This window comes from Bicyclus anynana, chromosome 13, assembly GCF_947172395.1.
Source record: "Bicyclus anynana chromosome 13, ilBicAnyn1.1, whole genome shotgun sequence".
Taxonomy (NCBI): Eukaryota; Metazoa; Arthropoda; class Insecta; order Lepidoptera; family Nymphalidae; genus Bicyclus; species Bicyclus anynana.
Window position 1 is genome coordinate 4633505 of NC_069095.1, and position 27497 is coordinate 4661001.

The following is a 27497-nucleotide window of genomic DNA, read 5'->3' on the forward strand; positions in this document are numbered from 1 at the left end:
CCCACCACCTGCTCCTCAGCTAACTATTTTGTGCTGTAAGCGTTATTTTATAGTACAGTAAAATATATGAATACAACTTTCGTTCCCATAACTCCCACTTAAAAGGTCATTACGAGCCGCGCACTCCTTTAATATTCCAAAAGCATACACCGCTCAACAGTGATAACCGTGATGGTTATTCCGAGCAAACTGAGCGGAAATTTAATTAAGGTTTTTACTGGCAACCACGTAACACAGTGTGACTCATTAAAAAATCTCATTTGCACCCAAAATGTGTCAATTCATGTTACCGAAATAATTTATATTGAATGAGCTTACAATAATTACAACTACCTGTATGAAAAAATATTTCTTAGTTATTAAAATATAATGAAAAACTTGAAAACTATTTTTATTGTACATAACTTAATTGATGATAATGAAATGCTCTATAATTCGATACAAAATGTACTAATCATTCAATTTCGTAAGATAGTAGAACACTAAACCGACAAAATATTATGTAAATTAATCTTATGTTAAGACATAAAAATTAAAATGTTTGGCGCTTCTGCGTTCTTAAACGTTGAAAATTTTCATATTTATTTATTGGTTTACACATTTTATAATGTGTTATTATAAAATGTATGAACCAAATAACCAATTCGTATCTTTACTAATATTATAAATGAAACGGCTAAACGGCTGAACCGATCAAAATGTATTTTGTTATAATGGTTACAGTTTTATAAATTTGTTCATAAATCATATAAAAATACAAAATATAATGTGATTTAAGAATTTTTAAAATTAAACCCCTAAAGTGAAATAGGGGTTGAAAGTTTACATTGATTTCCACGCGGACAATGTTACGGGCGTCGGCTAGTTTCTTATATTTTCCCACAAGTCTTAGTACATTCGATATTATATTTAGACACTATTTATCTTTGATAACACAATGAGCCATGTGTTCATAACAAAGTTACTAACAAAACATCAGTCATGTTGATACAACGTCAGTGTTAGCTTTCCTATTTTCCTGTATCCCGCTCGGCAATCCGACAGAATAAATAATATTCTTCAAGTATATGATATGTTATGTACCAAAATATGTATCTCATACATAATATCCTGCCCGCTTCGGTCTTCATCATCGCGTAAGATAACACTTGATATTAACTTTGTTTTAATTAAGTTTGTAAGTAATAAGTACTTTGATCCCGTACCGGTCAGACCCTATTTGGTAATACAATTATACTTGATGTTTTCTCAGTGTCTGGGATAGGATTAATTTGGGATCAAATATATCAGAGTGACTTTTTAACTTATTAGAAGAGAGAGAGCTTCTAGAGGGTTTTATTTACCCTACGATAATTTAAATAAGCTGGTGAATAAATATTTAAATAATTTAAATAAGCTGGTAATTTAATTTAATAAAGCTGGTGAAAGGGTAACTAGACGATAATTTGGACCAGACACTTGAGCATAGATTTTGTGTAATGAGTGAATTTTGGGACAGTTTCTGATATAAATACTAAAAGTAATCGAAATTACACACAAACGGGTGAACTAAATGTTTATGTGGAGACCATTTAAATACCATTATCTTATATTTGTGTTATATTTAATTATTATTATAGTCTTCGTTTGTATAATTACTGTATATTGTTTCTTTTGAAACCTATGAAATCGATATTAAAACATAATATTGCTCAAGCAATCATATAATAGTCAATACTCTCCCATTCAACCAAATCAAATTAAAGTTTTAGAGAGTTGCAGGACCGATGTGAAACGACGGACATGGGGAAATGGGGAAATCAATTGAAAACATTGGGAAATCTAAATTGAGTTTCGTTTGGTTTGTTTGAGACTGCTACAGGATAAAGGACAAGGATACTTAGGAAACTAAAAAATAGTAAGTTTCAAAGGACAAAAATTCATAAACATAAACTATAAAATACAATTTTAAAACTTTAAATTGTAGTCATAAATACAATTTTAAAACTTTAAATTGTAGCCATCAATTTTTACAGACCGTTGTGTTTGTAGTCCGCATCATCATTTTTGCACAACAGTGGCAGGCTCTTTATATAGGATAGGGGATATAGAGCTTAGACCCACCACGCTTCTGCAATGCAGGTTGGCGAGTTTAGTGTGGTAATGTCCACCCGCTTCCATATTAGACTGTATCATCTCTTACCATCAGGTGAGATTGTAGTCAAGGGCTAACTTGTAAAAGAATAAAAAATAATGTTTTACTTTTTTTAAATGATTGCTCCAAGGCACAAAGAACAAACGGTGTATCACCACTGTAACACAATTTCCTTACTAAAAATTTGAATTTGATTTCAATTTCGTCGTCATATCACCATACAAATTATATTCAATGAAACACTTGCCTTTGCCAGAGCCACAGCGGGGAATGTATCCCACACGAGGTCCGTATCCTCGCCGGATTGGCCACGTCGCTGACCACGGAGTATCCTGGCCGCCGTCGCCGTGGTCAGGCTCATACCGTCGCCCACCACCAGTATCACGTTCCTATGAAAAAAAAATCTTTTTATTACGGATCCTATTACTAAGACTCCGATGTCCGTCCGTAGTTAGACAGTTGAAATTTAAAAAAATCTCTTTTTTTCTCCTGTCATGCTCTCATTAGATTAGTTCAAAGCATTAGCTTTAGATTTTCCGTTTCTATGTGTTGTTATGTTGCTATTTTTGCCGTATTACAGTTTGAACATGGCCACAACATTAGGTACATGGGATTTATAGGATTCAGGTATAATGGCAAAGCGTCATGTTAAAGTGCCTGCGTGTAGCCAGTGATGAACCTACGGATTCGAGACTTGGTCGCTAACTATAGGCCTAATTAGAAGGCTCAAAGTCATTCAGCGGGAAATGGAACGAGCTGTGCTTGTAGTTTCTCTGCGTGATCGAATCAGAAATAAGCAGATCCGTAGACAAACCAAAGTCATCGACATAGCTCAGCGAGTCGCGAAACTGAAATGGTAATGTGCAGACCACGTAGTTCGAAGAGTCGATGAACGTTGGGGTCCCAAGGTTCTGGGATGGCGACCCCGCACCGGAAAGCGCAATGTTGGTCGACCCCCCACTAAATGGATCGAGGACATCAATCGGGTAGCAGGGAGCCGCTGGATGCTAGCGGCTTCCTTTGCTTCGTAATGCAAAATACGTATTTATGGAAGACTGTATGGCTTTGGTTGTAACAGTAAGGTGTACACTTGTACAAGCAGGCATAATCACCTGTCTGTGAGTAATAAGCAACGGTCTACTAATATGGTAATAAGCAATATATCCATACTAATATTATAAATGTGAAAAAAGTCTGTCTTTCTGACGGTCAGTTCCCTCACGGCTACGCCATTACACTGATTTCGATGTAGTTTGGTATAGTAAAATAAATTGTGCTAATTTTTATCCCGGAAAAACAATGCATTCGTTTGTCTGTGTTGGCGTTAATTTGGAATGGAATATCTTTTGTACAAGAAAGACCAAAAAAAGCTCCGATGAAAGAAATAATGGAGTTTACTCTTTCAGATCGACTGTCTATATAGGTGTATGTTGCCCCGCAGCATACACTATGTACGCCTGTAAGTGAATGGTGCGCAACCGAGGAGCAGCAGGCCGCGGCGTGCGCAGAATAGGTTGTGCACAAAAACGTGACGCTGTCATTCGTTCATCGAATTTTACTGCCCATATTTTTTTAATACCGGGGGCTATATATGAAAATCGATTCATATGGAGTAAACTCCAATAAAAAAAAACATACGCGTCGACTTGCGAACCTCCTCCTTTTCCAGATGTAAACGGACCACTCTTGCAATTATTATTATTTTAACAGCAAATCTATGTATTCTTATCTATGCCTGATAACCTACCATTGTGTAGGATTCCAATAATATACTCCTTGCATGAATAGAGATTAAACTCTGTGTGTTTATAATAAAAATATGACTATAATTTAACCTATGACATGAAATATTATACCAATAACTCAAAGAGGTGATACTCGTATAATACAAAACCGTAAAAATACAATACGTATTTTAAACAAAACAGTCCTTTGTTTGTAACACAATGAAGACATAATTTCACGCTTTTGGGTAAATTGTTTCTTGTTAAACCTTATGGGAACACTAAAGCCTACGCAGGACTCCATTTGTGAGTTGAGACATCCTGTTTTACGAACACAAAGTGGTAGGACGTATATCATATATTTTGTGATTCATTACAATGGGCGGTGCGAGTATGTGACATAGATGTACGAGGGTACTAAATAAAACATGAGAAGCGTCGTGTGTTTTATCGGAGTTCTTGCATACGGAATAGATATCTCTATTAAAACGAGAATTCTAGAATACTGACTTCAGGAAAATGACTAGTGATTTTTTTAGAGTTACTACGAGATATTTTATACTAGATAGGTTACGTGCCTACATAATAACCGCAAAAAGTTCCGAATTCAGCTACTTCACTGAGTGGATTTTTTACATTATAATATATTTATGTATAGTTCTTACTGGAGGATCAGTAACGATACAGTACAATAAGAAAATACCCATTACAATTATAATTATTTCTGATATTTACAGTAGATTTACAATGCAAACCCGTTTAATAAAACAAAAGGCTTTGTGCGCTTAACCAAATTACGAACATTAACCCCTTTTCTAACTGTAATCGAGCTTAACCACATGAACCCGGTTTCACCCACATGAAAATTAAATTAGGCATTGAGATAAAATCTTGCCATGTAGCGAAGTATAATAATTTATAAACAATTTGGATAGCCGAGTAAATTACGCTTTTGCCTAATAATGCTGCACTAAATCACGAGGTTATTTACTGGCTTAATTTTGATGGTTATCAAGATTAAAAGCCTTTTGTAATTATAGCAATTATACATTGAGCTTTAATGTACTATGTACGTGGAACGTAATAATACTAACTCAAGTATCGATTACTGTCATTAGTCCATTGAAATGTTACATTTTTTAGGCCTTTCCTTGCGTTTTTTAGAGGACGCAATTTTTTTTTGCTGTGCGTTTTATTATATTTTCTATACATATGTTATATAGAGTTTAGTATTATATTTTCTATTATTAACATTGTCAAAAATTTGAAAAAAAAACAAATAAAAATGAGAGCAAATAAAAAAATCACTAACGCAACTGGCAGCGTGACGGTGTCTACGCTACCTAACAAACTGAAGTCAAGTCATCAAATACCCTCTTGCTTACCTACCTGCAATCGAGGAACACGTAACACTCGTGCCATCTACCGTATATTAGTAACACTTGAAAATGTATTGCTGCGCATAGTTCAACTTACAGGCTTTAATTTTCTAAAACTTGTTTTCTACGTTCAATACATAAAGCAAATATTCAAACAAAATAATAACATGGAAACAGGAACGACTAAAAGCTACATTTTCCGGGAGCAGAAGAACTTTTCCGGGATAATAAATTATTCTCTATGTAGAATTGAGCAAATCGGACAGCAAATCACTACACCATCTGCATTAAGTAGGAAGATACGATCAGAATTAACATAGGAAAGGCCCTGATTTTTGTTATCCATGTTAAGTTCCGACTTCCGTAAGTTTATTACTTGGGTAACTTACGAGTGTGATATTCAGAAACTGAATAGGTTAACAGTGAGAATGAGTATGCGACTTAAAGCACAATATATTGAAGCCTTTGAGAGTAAAAACTTCATCATTATTAGCATAACTAGTGGCGTGCACTTCACACATGCATTAAAGTACTGCATACCCTAAGAGTTGTCTTCTTAATGCCTATTAAATAAAGATTTTCCCTGTTTGCTTCATTTTGACGGCCTCCGTGGCGCAGTGGTATTACAATACAGTGGATTTACAAAACGGAGGTTCTGGGTTCGATCCCCAGCTGGGCAGATTGAGATTTTCTTAATTGGTCCAGGTCTGGCTGGTGGGAGGCTTCAGCCGTGGCTAGTTACCACCCTACCGGCAAAAACGTACCGCCAAGCGATTTAACGTTCCGGTACGATGCCGTGTAGAAACCGAAAGGGGTGTGGATTTTCATCCTCCTCCTAACAAGTTAGCCCGCTTCCATCTAAGACTACATCATCACTTACCATCAGGTGAGATTGTAGTCAAGGGCTAACTTGTAAAGAATAAAAAAAAAACATTTACTAGTGCATACCCTGACCGACAACCTTATGCAGGCCACTGAGCATAACTATACCTACTACAGGTCCAAGAACTTGTAGGAGGGTGGATATTCAACTAGTCACCACGCTCCTCTAATACAGGTTATTGGGCTTAGAGACATAATTTTTAAAGACTCTAACGATCACTCTCAAGTAGCAAACAAGAAACAAATAGCAAAGTAGCTTGTATCAGTACGGGTTGTAATTTTTTCTTTGATAGATATCATAGATATCCTGACTGTACCTACTTGCTTAATTTATGTCACTTACTTCGCAACAGGATTTTTTTCTGACGCGTACTGAAGCCGCTTCTGCAGAGTCTCCTGTGCTTGTGCGTACCAGTACTGGCGATCTGGAACAAAATTAATCAGTATCAATACATATAAATAAAATTAAAGTGTCTGCCTGTTGTTTCAAAATAATTATGTTTTCTCATGTGAAACCAACATAACCAAAACACACACAATCCTTTTTATAATTTTTCGTTCTGCCTGTTTGTTCGGTTCCCTTTCGATCTTTTTTTTTTAATTCTCTACAAGTTGACTACAATCTCACCTGATGGTAAGTGATGATGCAATCTAAGATGAAAGCGGGCTAACTTGTTAGGAGTAGGATGAAATCCACACTCTTTTTCTACACGACATCGTACCGGAACGCTAAATCACTTGGCGGTACGTCTTTGTCGGTAGGGTGGTAACTATCCACCACATATATGCCAGTCTATAAGGTGCCTATTGACTATTTACTCGGAGATAACCACATTGTTGGTGGTAGGGAAAACGGAAAGTAGAAGGCCATTTTCGTTTTCTTTTTGCACTCTATAGGCTTGCGCATAACTACAATTAAGCCTGATATAAAGCATTATGCGGTCTTAGTTAGAGCGCTAGAAGGTGCTAGAATGGCGAACCCACACCGGAAAGCGCAGTGTTGGGCGACCCCCCACTAGGTGAACCGAGGATATCAAGCGGGTTGCAGCTTTGAGCAGCAGCAGGTTGAGCCGCTGGATTCTGGCGGCTCGAGATCGTTGTGCTGGGAGGTCCATGCAAGAGGCCTATGTCCAGCAGTGGACGTCTATCGGCTGATAAGGTAAGGTAAGGTAATTAGAGCGTGCTCACGTAGAAGATGCCTTGATACACTCTTGCTTTGAAGGTGTCTAAAATATAAGTATCAGGGAATACAAACGCCAGAAGGGCATTCCAAATTTTTGCTGCCATTCCAGAAACGCAAAGACAGGTATCGACATGTACAGATATTTACGTTTCTACGATAGAATTGTAAACAAAGAACGAGATCTAATTTCTGAGCATACTTCTTGAAGTATGTCTTATTGAATTCGGACAGGCAACCGTGCGATCTAGAATTTAAGTTTTAACATAGTTAACTACTGGAACTTTGGTCAAATAGCGTACATATGTAGTCTTTGATATATCCACGGGAGACTAGAACATACAAATTAGACATTCGTAGCACATCGCTTACATCTTACAAACACTTGTGTTTCGAACACAAACTCCGAAGAAACTTCTGATGCTATTCAGGAATGTTGAACCTAAGTTACACTGATATAATTTCCTTTATATAAGATTTAGTAACTTTATTTTTAATATAGATTTCCAATATCCTCTTTAATATCTCATTTTCTGTGTTAATTTTATTTATCAAAACAATACTGTATACTTATTATATTAAATATATATTATTATATTGATATTTAAGTACCTACTCAAAAAGTCATAAAGTATATTGTTGAGTTTATTGTATTTTTTTTCTACACGACATCGTGGCGGAACGCTAAATCGCTTGGCTTGGCTTTGCCGGTAAAGTGGTAACTTAAAAAAAAAAAGAATATTTGCCATATTTTTTTATAATATGACCAATATTCCTATTTCCCTCCAACTAATCGGGAAAGACTGTGTTAGGAGTGGGTACGACAATAGACCAACGGGGCGGGGATCGAACCGGGCGGGAGTCCAACCGCTTTTACCGTTGAGCTATTGAGGCTAGTAGCCACAGCCCAAGCCTCACACCAGCCAGACCTGGACCAATAAAGAAAACCTTAATCCGCCCAACTGGGAATCGAACCCAGGACCTCCGCCTTGTATATATTCTTCCGCGCATATTACTTCGCCACGGAGGCCGTCATAGGCCGTGTAATAAAAGTGGATAGTTACATTTATGTTATGTATTTATCATGTATCGTACTCCATCTCATTATACTATAGAATAAAATCACAATAGTCCTCGATTGTCCTATGCATACAGAATTCTTGTGTTAACATTTCCAATTATCTTATTGAAGTAACAATCTAATTTAAATAATTTATGTGACTACTACTTTTCGACTCGACAGTACACGCTTTCATTAGAGATGTAACTGACGTCAGAAGCAAGTCAGTAAATAACAAAGACCTCTTAATTCTGTGCAATGTACAGTTGTACATAGATAACAGAATGTGTTTATAGAATGTACCCGAACGTATACAGTTTCACAACAACCATTTATCAAAGCGATTGTACGAAACTAAACCGCCGAGCATATTTTGCGATGTGTTAAATTGTTTCGATGGAAATTATTTATTATTCATTTAACTTTTATAACACAAATGTAGGCAACTGTACTAATCATACATAACTGTAATATGAGAAAACAGTCATGTGTCTTTACTTTAACTTAAATTTCCTTTGAATTGAGTTGGGGTTGTAAAAGACGAGTTACGTTAATAAATATGGCTGAACCACCTAATTACAAAGAAGTATTCTTTTAATATTAGATCTATTTTTCTTTTCATTCTAATCTTGGAAACTATAAAACGAATTTTCTTGCTCTAATCTCTAACGATATAAATATAATATTGCTTTTTCTAACGATATAAATATAATATTTCATTATACTGAGGAAACAGGCAGACGAGCTATACATAACAAGTAAGTTAATTTTGAACCACGACATCTTTATTAAAAACTTTCCTCTTAAATTACTATCTATTAATAACGTAGTTTAGGAAATAGTAGTCCGAGACGGATATGACGTCGCTCGATCTCGTGTTGGCTCGTGCTGTCGCTAGGTGACGCAACTTGTTTCCGTAAAGACTAGGGAGTTAGAGAGGGGTAGTGATCGAGCGGGAACGACTGGCGATATAAGGCGCTCGCCGTACGGTCAGCTTCAGTATTCTCGTGGCGTTCGAGCTGTCCACATTTGTTGTGTTGTCTTGTTCTGTAATTATTTATGGGTTACATGGTATAAGTGGGGAGAACAGCTTGAGCAGTGAAAGGTGAGTGTTGGCATGTCGGAAGGGATCCCTTGAGCATGCATCCGGAGTCACAAGTCTCTGTGACTGCTCAAGGTATTCTCTGCCATTCTAGGTTCTTATTTTGGTTACAGTTTGATTCGTAAATTAAGTTGTCCTGACAAATATTCAAATTCAAATTTCATTTATTTCAATTAGGCTTAGTTTACAAGCACTTTTGAAAAGTCAAGTTATGTCATGATTTAATTAATGGTGATAATTAAATAATGAAAAAGGCCCACAACAAACTAAGCCAAGGTTTATTTTTTTGAATTATTTATTGCAAACTTCATCTTTGTTCAACATTGGTATTCTTATTTTTTGTAATCCACTTCTGAGTCTGCTAAAAGTATTTTAAAATAGACAGCGAAAAGCGTCTTTACTTTAGTTATACTACGAATGTTATGTAGATGCATTTTTATTATATAAAAGTAAAGCATAAAATATACCTACACGCAACCAGTGTAACCAGTGACTGAAAACGGATGTTTGCCAAATATCATGGAAAATATTTGTCAACTGTGCACCAAATATGCTCAAAGAGTGACATTCGTAGTCGATGAACATTGAAATTGGTTATCTGGTAAATCAAACACCAATTTGAATTCGGCTCGACTCTGAGCTTTCCAATCTCATAAATAGTAATAATTCATATAAAAAAGGTCCCTACTCAGACTTTCTGTGTGTAAGGCCTCGGTTGTTAAATTTCCTTAGGACTGAGCTGGGTTAATATATTTTCCTTCAATATGAAATTCCTATGAGGAGGTCTTGTAGAAGGCCATTAAAATATGCTGGTAATGGTGATAATAAATTATAATAAAATTAATAATTTTTAATTTAATTATTATTATGTATTCATTGTTGGCTGTATACAGGATGCTCGGGAGTATTGTCCATAACTTCAAGGTATTAACGAGACCACTTATAAGAACCGGACTCCATAACTAATATTTTATTAACTACAAAAAAAATATGTTTTCATATATAGTAATTTAAATATTACGGACTATCCATGTAACTGCCGCCAAAGCGACAACGTTGCATTTATAAATATAAATACGTCATTGTTATAAGGCTGGTTTTAACGACACATTTTAAGATGTATTTGGAAAAGAAATATTGTTTACTTCGAAAATATTCATTTTTAGAACGCATGTATCTCAAACATTTTGAATTTTTTTTTAAATAATTAATTAAGAGTTAATAATTAAGAACCCCTAGAGATATGGGTAATCCTGAGCAACCTGTATACTTACATAAAAAGTATAGATTTTTTTTAAATATCACCCACAGCGAAAGTCACTATTTAAAGGTTTGCACGCTCAAAATCAAAAATCAAAAATCATTTATTTCAAGTAGGCTCAGTTTACAAGCACTTTTGACACGTCAGTTGACTATTTGTAAAGATTCTACCACCGGTTCGGAAGGCAGGTTCTGCTGAGAAGATACCGGCAAGAAACTCAACAGTTGCTCTTTTGAAAAAGTCATACAGTATTATAATTTACAATTAATAACAATTACTGTTTACATTTCTTATAGTTTTACTTTCTGTGTGAAGGTGGAAGCTGATCCAACGGCCTCCAAGCATCTTTATCATTAAGGAACTCATCAATGTTGTAGTACCCTCGACTAAGTAAATGTTTTTTAACACATTGCTTAAAGCTATGCATTGGCAGGTCCATCACAGTCTTGGGGATCTTATTATAGAAGAGTACACCCAAACCTACAAAAGATTTTTTTACTCTTTGGAGACGATATGCAGAAATAACTAACTTATGCCCGTGTCTAGTAAGACGTGGGTTTAAATCTCCTTTTCGTTTGTACAAATTAATATTTTGTCTTACATATACTATACTGTTATATATATATTGACAGGCTACTGTTAGTATACCTATTTCTTTAAACTTTTGACGAAGGGACTCGCGTGATTTTAATTGATATATTGCTCGAATTGCTCTTTTTTGAAGTACAAATATAGATTGTATATCGGCAGCCTTGCCCCACAATAAAATACCGTAAGACATTACGCTGTGAAAGTACGCAAAATAAACAAGCCTAGCTGTATCAACATCAGTAAACTGTCTTATTTTTCTCACGGCAAATGCCGCTGAGCTAAGTTTACCAGACAGTTTTTCTATATGAGCACCCCACTGAAGTTTACAATCCAAGGTCACTCCCAGGAAAACTGTGGAACTCTCCACACTCTCCGCTATTTAAAGACCAACTGATGATATTTTTTTTAAATCTTTCGAAGCAAGTCTAATCGTTTGATACGTGCATATAACACTCAAAATCAAACTTCTTGTGAGATTTCATGAGATTACACGTATAATAATTCTATAAGGTTTGTTATCTAAAAAATGCTTGAAAAGTTTTCTATCTCGTTCCAGACCAAATCTATTTAGTCTGAGAATTAGTCTGGATGTATCTCTAATATTAGACAAAAGCTTGTTCTTCTACTGTCTAAGTGATCAAATTATTGTCATTACTGATTGGATATTAATTTTAAACTAGAAGTGGAAAACCTTTTTAGGTTTAAGAAGAAAAGCTTGAAAAGCTTTTTAATATTCACAGCTTAGCGAAGCAATGTATTGGAAGGTACCTTTGACTGTTAACAAACACTCCCCTTTTCCACTCAAGTCACTCTCCCTGCCTATCCGTAACCCATAAAGAGTTACACAACAAGAGATGTGGACGGCTCGAACGCCACGAGTACACTGAAGCCGTCCTTACCGCAAGTCGTTGCAACGCGGCGATAACATATATAATAATAACCTGTGACTGCCTGTTAACACGTGGCACATAATAAGCCTCATGAATATGTTATCTGTTATACCGGCAACTATGTACGAGTAGGTATATGTACATAATTGTAATAACATCAGAACAAAATATACACAGACGACGGAAATATTTATGTTGGTAGTACCTACGGACTTCCTCGAAAAACTATCTTAAAATGTACAGCACTAGTACCAACTACTTTTACAGCGGGTCGCTAGACACAGTGACAAATAAAATAAAAATGTCAGTAAACTCAACCTCGAACTTAGAGAATTTCTATAAAAGAGCATTGAATTAAAGTGCATCGAACTTTTTCTCGGAAATCCGTTTGTCGTCTCCACTCAAGTTAAGCTGTTTAGTCTGACAAACAACGACGTTTTAAGCCTCTGATTCATAGTTCAACAGCTTGGTGAATATAATTTTAAACACGGATTTTTTGACCGACTGCAAAAAGAGGATGAAAATTAAAAATTTCATTCACACAAGAAGAGATTTTTTCTAGGAATGTACTTGGATTGTAAACATCAGTGGGGTCCTCTTATAAAGAAACTTTCGTGCAAATTTAGCTCAGCTGGATTTCAGGGAGATAATCAGGGAGACAGTTTACTGATCTATTGTTATGATACAGCTATTGTGTATTTCCGCAATATTATCTCTTACGGTATTTGATTTTTGACTTTTGGTATTTTTTTGATAAAGTAACGCTACTGAAATAGATTCTATGTTTATACTTCAGAAGTTACGACCACTTCAGACCAACACAGATACACAGCACGTCAAACTTATTTTTAAAACTAAAAACAACCATATTTTTATATCCAGTGGATATAAACTCTAACTTTGATTTGGAGAGCGTAGGGTCGAATCCAGTCCGGGCATGCGCCTCCAATTTTTCAGTTACGTGCATTTCAAGAAATTAAACCAAGAGCTTCAAACGGTAAAGGAAAAACATCATGAGGCCAAACCTGCGTACCTGAGAATTTACTTAATTCTCTTTGTATGTGAACTACCTTTACCGTAATCTATAAGCCTAACCCCTCTCATTCTAAGAAGAGACAGTGAGCCAAAAATGGGTTGTTATTGATCATCATTAACAATCCATATTCAGCTCACTGTTGAACACGAGTCTCATCTCAAAATGATAGGGGTTAGGCCTTAGTCCACCACGCTGGCCCAGTGCGGAGTTTCTCACGATGTTTTTCCTTCGTGTGTTTTTTTTTGTTAATGATAATTTTAAAGAGATACCTACCATAAGCCTCCTTAACTTCAGCGTTCATGGGCGCCGGTGATAGAATGCCCGTGTTGATGGTGCCCATCATGATCACGATGCAACACCAAGCACTCATGGTTGACAAGCTTCATCGGTGCTGAAGTTGCTTTCGCAGCACCACGAAACGAAACTGTCACTTTCCTTCGTCAGATTCCTTTCCTTCGTCACTTTGCTTAGTTAATTCTTCAGTGTACCTGAAAAGATAATTAATTTTAATTAACGTAATCTATGATAATTATATTCAACTAATAGTAGAAATACGAATACGAGTTGTTGTTGTTTGCTTCACATACCTAAACCACTAACAGATTTAAAAATTATTTTATCAATGGAAATCTACATTATCAGCTAGTAACAAGGCCTACAATTTATCCACATACTGGAAGAACTAAATTAAACATAACTATATTAATTTTATTATCTATAACAATTATAAAAATGAAAGATTTGATTGTTTGTTTGCATTGAATAGGCTCTAAAGTTACTGAACCGGTTTTGTAAAATTCTTTCACTGTTGGAAAGCTACACTCTCCCCGAGTCTATAGGCTATATTTTATCCCCATATTCCCACGGGAGCGGGAACCATGCGGGTTAAACCACTCGGCGTCTGCTAGTTTATTAAACAAAACTTTTTTACTGATTTATGTACGAAAATTATTAAATTTTCGTCGTAGAAAAAGTAACTTTATATAAATATTCCACTAAATTTCGAAGGATATTTAGACGATTACGTAATTTTATCTTAAAATTTTAAAATGATGCTGGTAAAAAGCAAGAGTTCTACTCATAAACGGGCGTAGTTAAAAAGTATGATTATTATCTAGCTGCGTCCGCTGTTTATAGCCTCACGTTATAAAGCCTAGATCGCTCTCTTCATTTAATGGCTTATCCAACACTGAAAAATAATATTTTCTAAAAAAAAAAGTCAATTGCAGAACCTAATTTTTGTTATTAGCGCGTTCAATCAAGCAAATTCTCAGTTTTATTACATTAGTAGGTATATATTTTTGCAAGAGGTCCAAACGGTACATAAATGTGTGTGATAGTATTTTATGATTACCAGCGTCGGCATTTACAAAAACAATTTCTCAATTTCCTCTGATAATGTAAAAGTTTCTTCTGACTGTGTATTTCGAGCATTAGTAATTCACGTGTGTTCAATCAACACGAATTCGGGGAATATGAACTGGAAGTTCGTATAATGGATATGTACTAGTAACCTACTCCTAACTCAGGCTCAATGGAAATTTGTGAGAATCATGAAATAATATGTCAGCAAATATTTGTTTAATATGATCTCACGCAGGCTATTTCTCTATTTGAAAGTCGGTCAAGAACTTCGGTTTACTGTTTTTTTTCCAAAATATTATAAATATTTTTCGATTATGAGATGTTTTGAAATCTAGATTTTGTTTTTATTATGTCACTAGCGGACGTCTGCAACCACTATTTCACCACTTCAGGGGTTGAATTTTGTATTTTTTTTATGTTTTATTAACACATTTTTAAAACTGTAATTCTAATAAATGAAGGACTTTCCATACGAAATTTCAACCCCTTTTTATTTTAATTTCGCAATAAAAATTATCCTTTAACCTACTTCGTATTATGGTTTTAAACCGTTCAAATGTTTCATTTAAAGTTAGTAGTTTCAGCGTGATGCCTGGTTAAAAAAAATACGGACAGACACAAAAAATAAAAAATATATATTTTTGGCTTCATTATAGATTCTTTATTCAATGTAGATAATTTGACAGTTTTATTTTAAGTATAGATTATTTTAAATTATCCATGCCCTGCGCAGTGTTGTATGAACGTCAATTATTGTTCATGATATCGATGAAAATTTTCCCAATATTCAGTATATTTAGGGTACATTTCATTTCACAATTTATGGTAAATTCATGCACGGGAATGTCTATTTTGACCGGGCTTATACGCCGTTTGGTAAAATTGTTAATTTATTTTATAGGAGGTAAAATTAACGGGTAAGATACGCCAGCAAAATGAATTAAACATTACTTTGAACGTGTCTCTACTGGTATACGTTTCTTTATTAGACCGCCCCGACTTTACGACTCTACCCTACAAGGAGTATTACTTAGGGGTTTATTAAACCACTAGCGAGTCCTGCGATTTCCCGCGTATTCCTATGTTATTCCCGGGGTATATCGGGGTAAAATACTTTTTATAGGATACTGCCTACGACGACCAGAATGATAAATATCACGATACTGAGCCACCTGCATCCAGCGCACTCCTGCGACTCGCTTGATGTCGTCGATTATTTATTTTTGTGTACTGTATCTATTATAATAAAGTTAAAATAAAAAAAATATATCCCTTCGAAGGTCATAAAGTTTGACGGTAAGGTGGTAACTAGCCACGGCCAAAGCCTCCCACCAGCCAGACCTGGACCAATTAAGAAAACCTCAATCGGCTCAGCCGGGGTTCGAACCCAGGACCTCTGTCTTGTAAATCTTCCGCGCTTACCGCTGCGCCACGGAGGCCGTCAACAAACGTCTTCTATCCGTCATAACAGAAAAGTTTAAATGGTGTTGCAGTATGTGAGCTTAATCAATGAAAATTATTTACTTCCTGGATGCCACAGACATACACAGACGGATATCGACGTGAAACTTATAACAATATAATTAAGGTAACCCCTTCTTTTTGCGTCGGGTAAACAAGAAAAATATTTTTTAAATTTCCTTCAAGCAACCATAGGTTTAGGAAAACATGAGGTGGACATTTATATATCTTTGAATAATTTGATCCACTCACACACACATTATCATACGTTAAAATTTGTCTATTTCTCTTTACGAGATATATGTCGTTGGTCGCATGTTAGCACTATAGGGATGAATATGAACCGGTTTAGAGCCATTGGCTGCTTACGTCACCGAATATACCATTAATCACTAGCTTCCTAGTTTCGTAAACAATTTACAGTTCGCGCAAACTTTAGAGTGGGAAAATTCCTTGAATATACATAATGCGGTCTACCGATTGATGAGAAGACGAGTAGGAGGTTCTTTCACAAACGGCTTTATTTAATACACCACTGGCTTGGCACCGCCTTCAAAATGATCAGAAGGTATACGATGTTGTTTTTCACTTTTTAGTTTATTGTTGTGATTTTGAAGTTGATTAAATTTTTTTGAGAAAATGATTTTATATTTTTTTTATGTTGGTTTTACTGGATTTTATTGTAAGAGTTTTAAGTTAAATCAATTTATGAGCTAGATTAATTTATTGGGATTTGATCGTCTTTGAATTCAATATTTTATTTAGAAACTTTCGTTCAAATTAAATTACTAATTAGATTAGTAATTTAATTTGAACGAAATTAAATTTCAAATTAAATTAATAGATAGCATTATCAACCCATATTCGGCTCACTGCTGAGCTCGAGTCTCCTCTCAGAATGAGAGGGGTTAGGCCAATAGTCCACCACGCTGGCCCAATGCGGATTAGCAGACTTCACACACACAGAGAATTAAGAAAATTCTCTGGTATGCAGGTTTCCTCACGATGTTTTTCCTTCTCTGTTTGAGACACGTGATATTTAAAATGCACACAACGGAAAAGTTGGACGTGCATGCCCGGGCGGATTTGAGCCCACACCCTTGGCAATCGGAGGCAGAGGTCGTATCCACTGGGCTATCACGTCTCTCCGTATAATAGATAGGCTACATCATAATCTGAGTTAAGTGCTTCAACGTAGTATTTAGTAACAAAAAATAAAAAAACCATTTTTGTATGTGTTTTTGGGACACCCAAATACGGGTGAAGGTCCTTCATATATTGCCATTTGCTCTGTTTATTTTCATGCAAGCCCACGTGTGGACTGGGTCACAGTTTCCGCAAAATCTCTTCAAATTAGCCCAATGAATGTTACGAGGCACGATAAACGTATAATACACATATATGTGTCTCCATTCCTCGAATAACTTTGTCCCTTGACGCAATAATATTGGACAAGAGAGTTATTGATGTTACGACTAATAATAACCTTATATACTCGTAAGTAATCTGCTGGAACGAGATTCTGTGACTCCAATTTGTTGCGTAGCAAATCCTACTTATATTAAAAATGTGAAAGTTTCAATGCTTGTTAGTTTGTTAGTTGTGTGTATGTATGTGTATTTTCCAATCACAATATATATTTGAATAGATTTAATTTGAAACACGTTAAAATGCGTACTTTTTAATCACGATATAATATGTTCTGAGGAAAGCTAGGAAAGCCATAAATTAAAAAAGTACATATACCTACATGTATTTTTATTGTTTAAGTAATCACAATTATCACAATGCTCACAATTAACACAGTAATCTACATTTTATTAGTAAAATCTAAAATGGACCTATATAGGTACATACATACTATTGTGATACACCTAAAAACAGTGATGATGGCTGGTGGGAGGCTTCGGCTGCGGCTAGTTACCACCCTACCGACAGAGACGTACCGCCAAGCGATTTAGCGTTCCGGTATGATGTCGTGTAGAAACCGAAAGGGGTGTGGATTTTCATCCTCCTCCTAACAAGTTAGCCAGCTTCCATCTTAGATTGCATCATCACTTACCATCAGGTGAGATTGTAGTCAAGGGCTAACTTGTAAAGAAAATAACAGATAGATATTAATAAAGAAGGAATAATTTAAAGTAACGCTTAAAATGTATGAAAATTTGTGCATAGAATACATAATATCTTTAATATGCTAAACTTCTGGTTATCCAACAAATAATTTTACACAGGCGTATTCAAGAAATAGTATTTCATAGTTATGTTTTGCTTGGCTGTTGGACCAATAATCGGATTTAAGATGCAATAATTTTCGAAATAGCCCAGTGGATATGACCTCTGCCTCCGATTCCGGAGAGTGTGGATTCGAATCCGGTCCGGGGCATGCACCTTCAACTTTTCAGTTGTGTGCATTTTAAGTAATTAAATATCACGTGTCTCAAACGGTGAGAATTTCTTAATTCTCTGCGTGTGTGAAGTCTGCCAATCCGCATTGGGCCAGCGTGGTGGACTATTGGCCTAACCCCTATCATTCTGAGGGGAGACTCAAGCTCAGCAGTGAGCCGTATATGGGTTGACAACGACGATGAATTTTCGAGATGACGTAAAGAGTTCTTAAGAAGATTCCTCACTCTGAAAACGCATCTCGTAAATAATACTTATCATACGAAGTTTAAATAAAATTCAAATAAATCTATTATAGAAAAGTATTATAGTCATAATGACTATATAAATGACAAAATAGCTTGAAAATTACGTAAATACCTATTGTTAAATAGTGATAAACTAAAAAAGAAAAAGCCTGGCTGAGTTTGTTGCGGGCTCATCTCGGACCGAGGCGCTTTGGAACCCTCGGAAATTTAATTTTAAGTGTTCGACTAATTATTATCACCATTATATATATATAATGTTACCTTATAATATTACCTGACGTTTCAAAAGTGCTTGTAGACTAAACCTAATTGAAATAAATGAATATTGACCTGTTAGATTCGACCTAAATCAAATCTCTAAACACGGAATGCCTGAACGTGACTATTGTCGTATGCTCTGTGGAACCAATCCCCAAGTCAACACAGCAACACAACTGGTCATCTACACCGCTAAGCCAGTTAGAAGCGTAGACTAACAATTAGTTAAGGTGCGAGTTAACACAAAAACCGAACCCCTTTTCAATTGTTTATAACTTTTGCAATTTTTGCGAGCGGGCCTTCAATTTTTTCAAAAACTATCTACATTAAATTCCGAATCGAATTACAGCTCAAACATTTTTATAGGAGACAAAAAAAACATTTTGGACTACAGAGCACATTTAACCAGGCTATTAAAAATAAGTTTCCTGTTGTAATCACATATTTACCAAAGTTTTGCAGAAAAAGTTTTTATTTTATTATTTAAGATATTGCCAATTTGACAAAAGATTCAAAAAGAACAGGAAATTTCTTAATAAAAACTGTAACCTTTAGAAATCTAAATAAACCTTTAAAAGACTACAGAGCACATGTTATCGAAGTAATTTTCCTGATACTACATTGTTGAAGTGAAACAAGTGTTGACAACCAACGAGGGTGAGTATGTATTATGTATGATACTTGTATACCTGGGTATCATGAACTGGGTTTTTGCGTGATAAAGTTTTGGAATCAATGACTATGTTTGAATATCTATTGACTTTTATAAATAAGGTAAATAAGGTCAACTAGTTTATGCATTGAAAGCAGAAATTTATGCAAAGATTGTCTGGATATTTGAAAAATAAATAAGATTATAAAGATTCAAAATCTATTAAAAATCTTAGATGAAAATTCATACAGCTTTAGCTTCCTTACTTTAAATGCGACATTTTTTTAATACCTGAACTATGAAACACATATAACAACGATATTAGTAATTTTGTTTGAACGCCCATACAAATCTAACGATCATTATGTACCTACGACGTAATTAATTCATACCATTTTGTATGGGGCGTTTTTCAAGGACGTGGCAGTGCCGCAAATCTGACCGTTTAAATCGCTGTAGCTCCGAAAGTAATTGTCACAGATATCATGTTACTTTTACAAAATTGCTTTACTATTAGCACACGCTTAATTTATATACATATACAATTCAAAAAAGTATCATCATCCCTATTCTTTTATAGAGTTTCGCCGATTGAAACCCACAAGGAAACCTTAAAAATATTTTCATTAAGTATGTCCACATGGTGAAGCTATAAAGGTTTCTTGTTACTCGTAATTACAGAACCCTAAAAACAAGCCGTGTAGGAAAAAATATACGTGACAGTCGTACTTTTTTGGCATAGCACAAATGCTACTTTGCTCGATACGTGAACCATGAAACACAACCAGCTAGTATATTTAATACAATGTATGTAATGTCAGTAGTTAGTAGTTTAACTATACGACTCTACATTACAGTACTAGTAGCAATTCCCGTCCGCTTGCCAGCGCACCTGCGAGTAAAACGATGGAAACTCAGAATTATGATAATGGGCTCGTAACAGGGGCGCATCGTAAACATTCCACCAATATTTAAGATTCAGTGCGGCACGCTTAATAAATTTGTACTGCAAAATATAATATCTTTTTTTAGGGTACCGTACTCAAAAGGAAGAAAACTAATGCCTTACATGGTTACTCTGTCAGTTTTTATTTTCACTAGTTTATTTATGAAACGCGTAGAGTTAATGACCTGAAATTATAACCTTAAATCTCTAGGTACTTTCTGTAGGAATTTTGTAAATAATACCGTCTTATACTCTTACAGAAATGTAGGGAAAACCTATGTCATTTTTAAATAAATCATAAACAATACAGTATTTATTTAAAGTTCTCAATCAATCAATCAAGTTTATGTAAATACTGGTATGTATTGCATTTAAAATTTGTACGGAACTCTCGGTGGGCAAGTCTGACTCACACTTGTCAGGCTTTTTTATATTGCTTTTGGTGAAGATTCATTTGGCATTAAATCAGTTAACCGCGCGCTCAGTTCCCCAAATATTTTTTCTCCATTCTCTGAACACATTGTGTTCGGGGATATGTTTAATATTTCATTGTTTGCGGTTCGTTGCGTGTATTGAGAGATACACTGAAAAACAACGACCACAATTCAATTTGAGGATAATTTTGTATTGGTAAAAATAAGCCCAGGACCGAATTGTGTAGGGTGGATAAACGAATTCTTATTACATTTATTTTTTGATCATGAAATTTGTTGAAGAAGAATATTTATTGACTTTTATTTACGACTAGCCGCTTGGCTAATTTCTCCAGGATCTCATCATTAGATCCTGACGTGATTATTATAGGACCAACTGGAAAGCATACCCTCTCAGACGAAAAAAGAATATTTAAATCGGTTCGGTCTTCTTCGAATAATCGGCGAACATACATAAAAAAAAGATTCAAAGGAAATGATAACCTCCTCCTTTTTTTGGAGTCGGTTAAAAAGCAGCATCGCGGTCTAAGTTGGGGCACTTTTACCTACAAAATGCTTATTCACTGTTTGCTTTGAAGGCAAAGATTTTATAATAGAGATGTCACTAACGCATCAAAACTGAGGCGAAAAAAGCGGCATTTCATTAAGTCACATAGTAAAAAACGAAAGTTATTTAAACAAATAATACCTAAATATACATACACAATGTCGCGTTGTATGTTCAATTACTTTGAAAACTGTATAGGTATACATAAATATATGTATAATGGAATTAAACGAAAAATTATGCACGCGTGCGCTCAGTGGGGTGGCTAAATTCGGCTCACTTTTTGTTCGAATTAAATTATAATAGTCACGAAACACTAACGCCGGGAGGGTATTCTAAATTTTTGCTGTGCGAATTACTTAATAAATACTAGATACAGCTACAGTTATACCGGCTATGAAAACCTATTGTGTACTAACCCAGAGTAGAATTAAGAGAGAAAACCAGGTTATTGGCTTAGCTACGCAGGGGCTATGCGGTGCAATACCCCGGGAACCTCAGGCTCAGGGGCTCCTCGAATCCTTACCAGAAAACTGCGATCTAATTGAAGAAGAAGAAGAATTCGAAAACGAAAAAGAGCTGATAAACATTTTAAGTTAATAAAACCTAACCAGTTTAGATAGTAGTGGGGCCCCATTTCTTATTTGGACCAGGGCCCTTAGTTATCTAGTTACGCCTCTGGTATAGCTTAAATACAGATCAAATGCACCAGTGGTCCATACGATTTAACTCCTAGTTTTCTCATCCGGATTAAAGTATGTTAGCGGTAGGAAAACTTCTAAATGGAATAATATCCAATTGCGTTGCCTAGCTCCGGTGTTAGTATTTCTTAAACTTTTATTAATATTAAAGTTATTTAGCCGCTTGCCTTAAATCCTTTGCTTTAAAATATTAGAACGTGTCCGAAAGATCACCGCTTTTCAAGTATCAATACACGTTTTTTTAGGAAAAGGGCACCACTATTTTAAAGAGCAAAGTTATTATACATTTTGAACTGTTTTTCCCTAACTTAATAAATCTAGTGTTTGTATGTTGGTACAGTTTTGACGTATATTTTAAGTTATTTAGGAAAGTATATCAATCGTGCATATTTCTGCCGCCGATGCTATCTTCCTGTTTAAAGAGTGTAAGCCAATATAAAGTGAGATCGACAACAATTGAATTGAATTGAATCAAAAAAGGTTAGATTTGTGTTGTTCGTCTTCGTTGAAAACAAAATTATAATTACTATTTTTCTGAAACTATTTTTTCCCCACGTTCAAGACTTACTTCGTTTCGCTTCAACTAAGCGGAAAGCTTATGCTAGGCACACAATAGTCCCCACCCGTTTAAATCTAGAACCTCTCGGTGAAGGTTTAACTCAAGCTAAGATAGAGAACAATGATAGCACTCGAGCAAATTGAGCTCGCTCGAGGCATGCATTGATCGGCACCCGCAATACTCCAGAAGGTTGTACAATAAAATTGGACTTTTAACGAGCCAGACCAATTAAATATACGGAGCAATTATTGTTGTCTGACCTCCTTACCATTGCGCATTAATAACACCGTTTCGTTATAGCTCGCGAGTAATTTTCACGAAATTATTAACACAATATTAAAATTATTATTATAAAATTGATCATTACCATCGTTGGGTAGTTTAATTACATTACATTTTTGTAATTATTATCGTTCATGTATAACTATCATCATCATCATCATCATCATCATCATCATCATCATCATCATCATCATCATCATCATGTCAGCCATGTACAGCCAGCTCAGTATCGTGATGTTTGGGACTTCCAAACATCACGATACTGAGCCGCCTGCATCCAGCGAATACCTGCGACTCGCTTGATGTCGTCAGTTGACCTAGTGGGGGGACGACCAAAACTGCGCTTTCTGGTGCGGGGCCGCCATTCCAGCACCTTGGAATCCCAACGGCCATCAGCTTCGAGACACGTTGCGCTATGTCGGTAACTTTGGTTCTTCTGCGGATCTCATAATTTCTTTCGATCACGCAGAGATACTCCTAACATAGCTCATTCCATCGCCCGCTGTGTGTGTGACTCTGAGCCTTCTTATGACTTATCTATACTAATATTATATAGAGAGAGTTTGTGGTGTTGTTAGAGGATAATCTCAGGGTTTACTGAACTAATTTCGAAAATTCTATTACCACTAGTTATTTGTGAATCTCATAGGGAATGGGAACTAAGCGGATGAAAACGCGGGGCGTCGGCTTGTTCATTGTATAATTGATACTTTAAATCTTTTTAACACGTTCGCTGCGGCATTGATTTTTCTGTATTTTCCTCTGGTACGAGGTTTTTTGACCTCATACTAAAACTTTGTGGTTCGGTACGAGGTCCATCGACCTAGTCTTGAAGCCGCTAGACGAAAATCTTGAAGAAGTTAGCCCGCTTCTATCTTAGATTGCATTAGTTACCTTTAGGTGATTGAGTCAATGGCTAACTTGTAAATATAATAAAACAAAAAGTTTTATTGGGTACGTTTGGTTCACGATTTAATTTAATTATAGAAAAAGGAAAAAAAAAGAACTTTAATACCGCATAAAGTAGAAACTTCAGTGAGCAAATACTAGAACATAACAAAGGTAATTTGTAACAACTTACTCAAAGCCTAGGCATATTTTCCACGGGTTTAGTTATTTAAACAAGGAAAACTAGATCGCCTTTTCACACGCAATAGCAATTTTATTTTTCATTTTCCTTTTGATATAAAACGCGTTTATAATATAAATGCGGTAAACGCGTTTCTGAAATTATATTAGGTCATCAATATTTTCAAAGTAATGTTCTTTGTTTTAACATTCGGACTGCAGAAGATAAAGCCTAGTAGAAAGCAGTATACCAACAGCTCAAAAAGCATACTTAAGTCAGACGAAGAAATATCAACGTATAGAGAACTATTAAATATTGCCAATATCGATTTACTTCCAGACAAAAACGAGGCTGTCCAAACATACTATGACAGAATAATCGGAGTAGTTGAGGACTGCCAAAATAAGGCAAAGACGCCCAAGACTCAAAACACATATAACTATATTATCTCCGAACACACAAGAAATTTAATTAACCGAAGGCAAAAACTTCATAATATTAAGCCAAAAACACGCGCAATAAAAAACCAAATTAAAGCTCTTTATAAACTTATAAGTAAAAGAATCAGAAACGATTATAGGCATTATCGCTCAAATTTATTTGAAAAACACTTAAACGCTACCGGTAGTCTTAAAAAAGCTTACAGACAGCTTAATTCACACAAAACCTGGATCGAAGGACTACAAGGGACAACAAAAGCCTTAAAAACTAGATCAGACATACTACACGCAGCAACAGCTTTCTATAGAGATTTGTATAGCTTACAGGGTCAATCACCAAACAGTGTTGTGTGTGAAGATAATGATGTAGCGATAGAGCTGATTGACGAATTAGAAATAATCAGAGAAATAAAGAAGCTAAAAACAGAGAAGAGTCCAGGCCCTGACAAAATTACCAACGAAGCTATTAAAACAGCAGGGGCGCTTCTGACTACACCACTAGTTCATCTATTTAACATGATTTTAAGATCTGGTAATACTCCTAGACAGTGGTCTCAATCAAACATAATTTTATTATACAAGAAGGGCGACCCTAAAAATATTAGTAACTATAGGCCAATAAGCCTACTCTCCACAATTTATAAACTTTTTGCTTCACTTTTAGAGAAAAGGATCAGTAAATCGCTAGAAAAACACCAACCAATCGAACAAGCCGGATTCAGGAAGGGTTTTTCAACGGTCGACCACATACACTCATTAGAAATGATTATAGAGAAATATCAAGAGTTTAGGAAACCAGTGTACATGGTCTTCATAGACTACCAAAAGGCGTTTGATACTGTACTCCACTCGGCAATTTGGGAAGCTCTACATTCTCAAAATGTAGAGCCCATATATATTAGAATTTTAAAATATCTATATAAAGAGTGTACTAGTAAAGTGAAACTAGAGAGACTAGGGCAAACTATACACATTAGTAGAGGCGTAAGACAGGGCGACCCTTGCTCCCCTAGAATCTTTATAGCTGTCCTTGAGATGTTGTTTAGTAAGCTAAATTGGCAAAATTATGGAGTAAAAGTAAACGGAAAATACCTGAGCCATTTAAGATTTGCTGACGACATCGTATTGCTATCAGAAAACAGCAACGAATTAAATTTAATGCTGCAAAGTTTAAATATAGCAAGTAGAGACGTTGGCTTAGAAATTAACCTTAGTAAAACAAAAATTATGACAAACTTTGCTGAACACCCTATATATCTCGATAACATGCCTATAGAATACGTAAGCAGGTACATGTACTTAGGCAAACAAATTTCCTTTCACAGCCAAAGTAATGATCTAGAGGTAGAAAGAAGGATTAAGGGTGGATGGAAAAAGTTTTGGACACTTAAGGAAATTCTAAAAAGTAACATGCCGATGAGAATTAAAACAAAGGTCTTAAACACTTGTGTGCTGCCATCAATAACATATGCTTGCCAAACATGGAAGTACAATGTTCGTACAAAAAACAAAATTAGAACTTGTCAAAGAAGTATGGAGAGAAGTATTATGAAAATTAAAAAAATTCAGAAGATACGACATTCTACCATACGTCAAAAAACCAAGGTTACAGATGCTCTTCAATACTCTCTAAAACAAAAATGGCGATGGGCAGGCCATGTAGCAAGGATGAGTGACGATCGTTGGACAACAAGACTGACATCGTGGTCAGGCCCCCCGGGTTACAGGCGAGTTGGCCGACCACTTGGTAGGTGGTCCGACGACATCGCAAAAATCGCTGGCAATACATGGGCTAAACTAGCCAAAGATCGGCAGAGATGGTCTGAACTGGAGGAGGCCTTCACCCTCTCCTAGAGGGGTTCTTGTACCTATTACTTTTACTAATCTGTCTATAATATTATATATTACTTGTAAGACAAGAAATAAAAGGCTTTTTTTTTTTATTTTTATTTTTTTTTTTTTATTTTTTTAATGTTCTTTGTGGAATAAAAGCAAAATAAAAACCGTAAATTGAAAAGATAATAATATAAAAGGCATATCTTATCTTATATTATAGGGGACGCCTTAGACTTAGGGCGGACGCCCGCGACTTCGTCCGCGTAAATTTCGATGTCAACTTTACTACTAACCCTACCCTACCCTACCCCTACCCTACCACTACCCCAACCCTACCCAACCCCTACATCTACCCTACCCCTACCCTACCCTACCCTACCTCTACCACTCTACCTACCTACACCCTACCCCCATCCTACCACTACCCCCATCCTACCCCTACCCTCCCCGTGCCCTATTTCTTTCCTACCCCTATCCCAGCCGTACCCCTATCTCACGCCTATCCTACCCCTACCCTACCACTTCCCTATCCTATCCGTACCTCTAGCTTACCACTACCCTACCTCTACCCCTACCCTACCACTACCCTAAACCTACCCTACCCCTACACTACCCCTACGCTTCCCTACCCGTACCCTACCCTACCCTGTAACTTCTCTATCTTATTCCTACCCTTAGCAAAATCGGTCTAGTCCTTCGAGAGTGGTGGTATGACCAAGAGAAATAAAGACTTCTATGCTAATAATATAAAGAGGTTCGTGTGGTTGTAGGAGGTAATCTCTGGATCTACAGGACCGATTTGGAAAATTGTTTTACCAATAGAAAGCTACGTTATTTGCAAGTGTCATAGGCTATGTTTGATCCCCATATTCACACGGGAACGGGAACTACGTAAATGAAAGCGCTGGGCGTCATATAGCGGAATTTCTGCGTCTTTTAGAAATTTTGTATTATCTCCGAAACTATTTAAGTAATTAACATACTGTAAAGGGCAAATCTTATCTCCATAATATCCTTGTGATTATTAAATAATTTATTTTAATAAGGATTAAAG

General features: G+C 35.8%; 1 protein-coding gene across 1 annotated transcript in view; it reads right to left on the bottom strand.

The window, feature by feature from the left end:
* Positions 1-27497, bottom strand: part of LOC112057927 (alkaline phosphatase) — a 117009-nt gene that overhangs the window by 25060 nt on the left and 64452 nt on the right. Inside the window, exons 2-4 of the mRNA XM_024098540.2 lie at positions 13513-13727; positions 6463-6544; positions 2382-2523 (exon numbers count right to left, since the gene is read on the bottom strand). Of these exons, the coding sequence (XP_023954308.1) occupies positions 2382-2523; positions 6463-6544; positions 13513-13609 (321 nt within the window). The 5' untranslated portion in view covers positions 13610-13727. The remainder of the gene's footprint in view (positions 1-2381; positions 2524-6462; positions 6545-13512; positions 13728-27497) is intronic.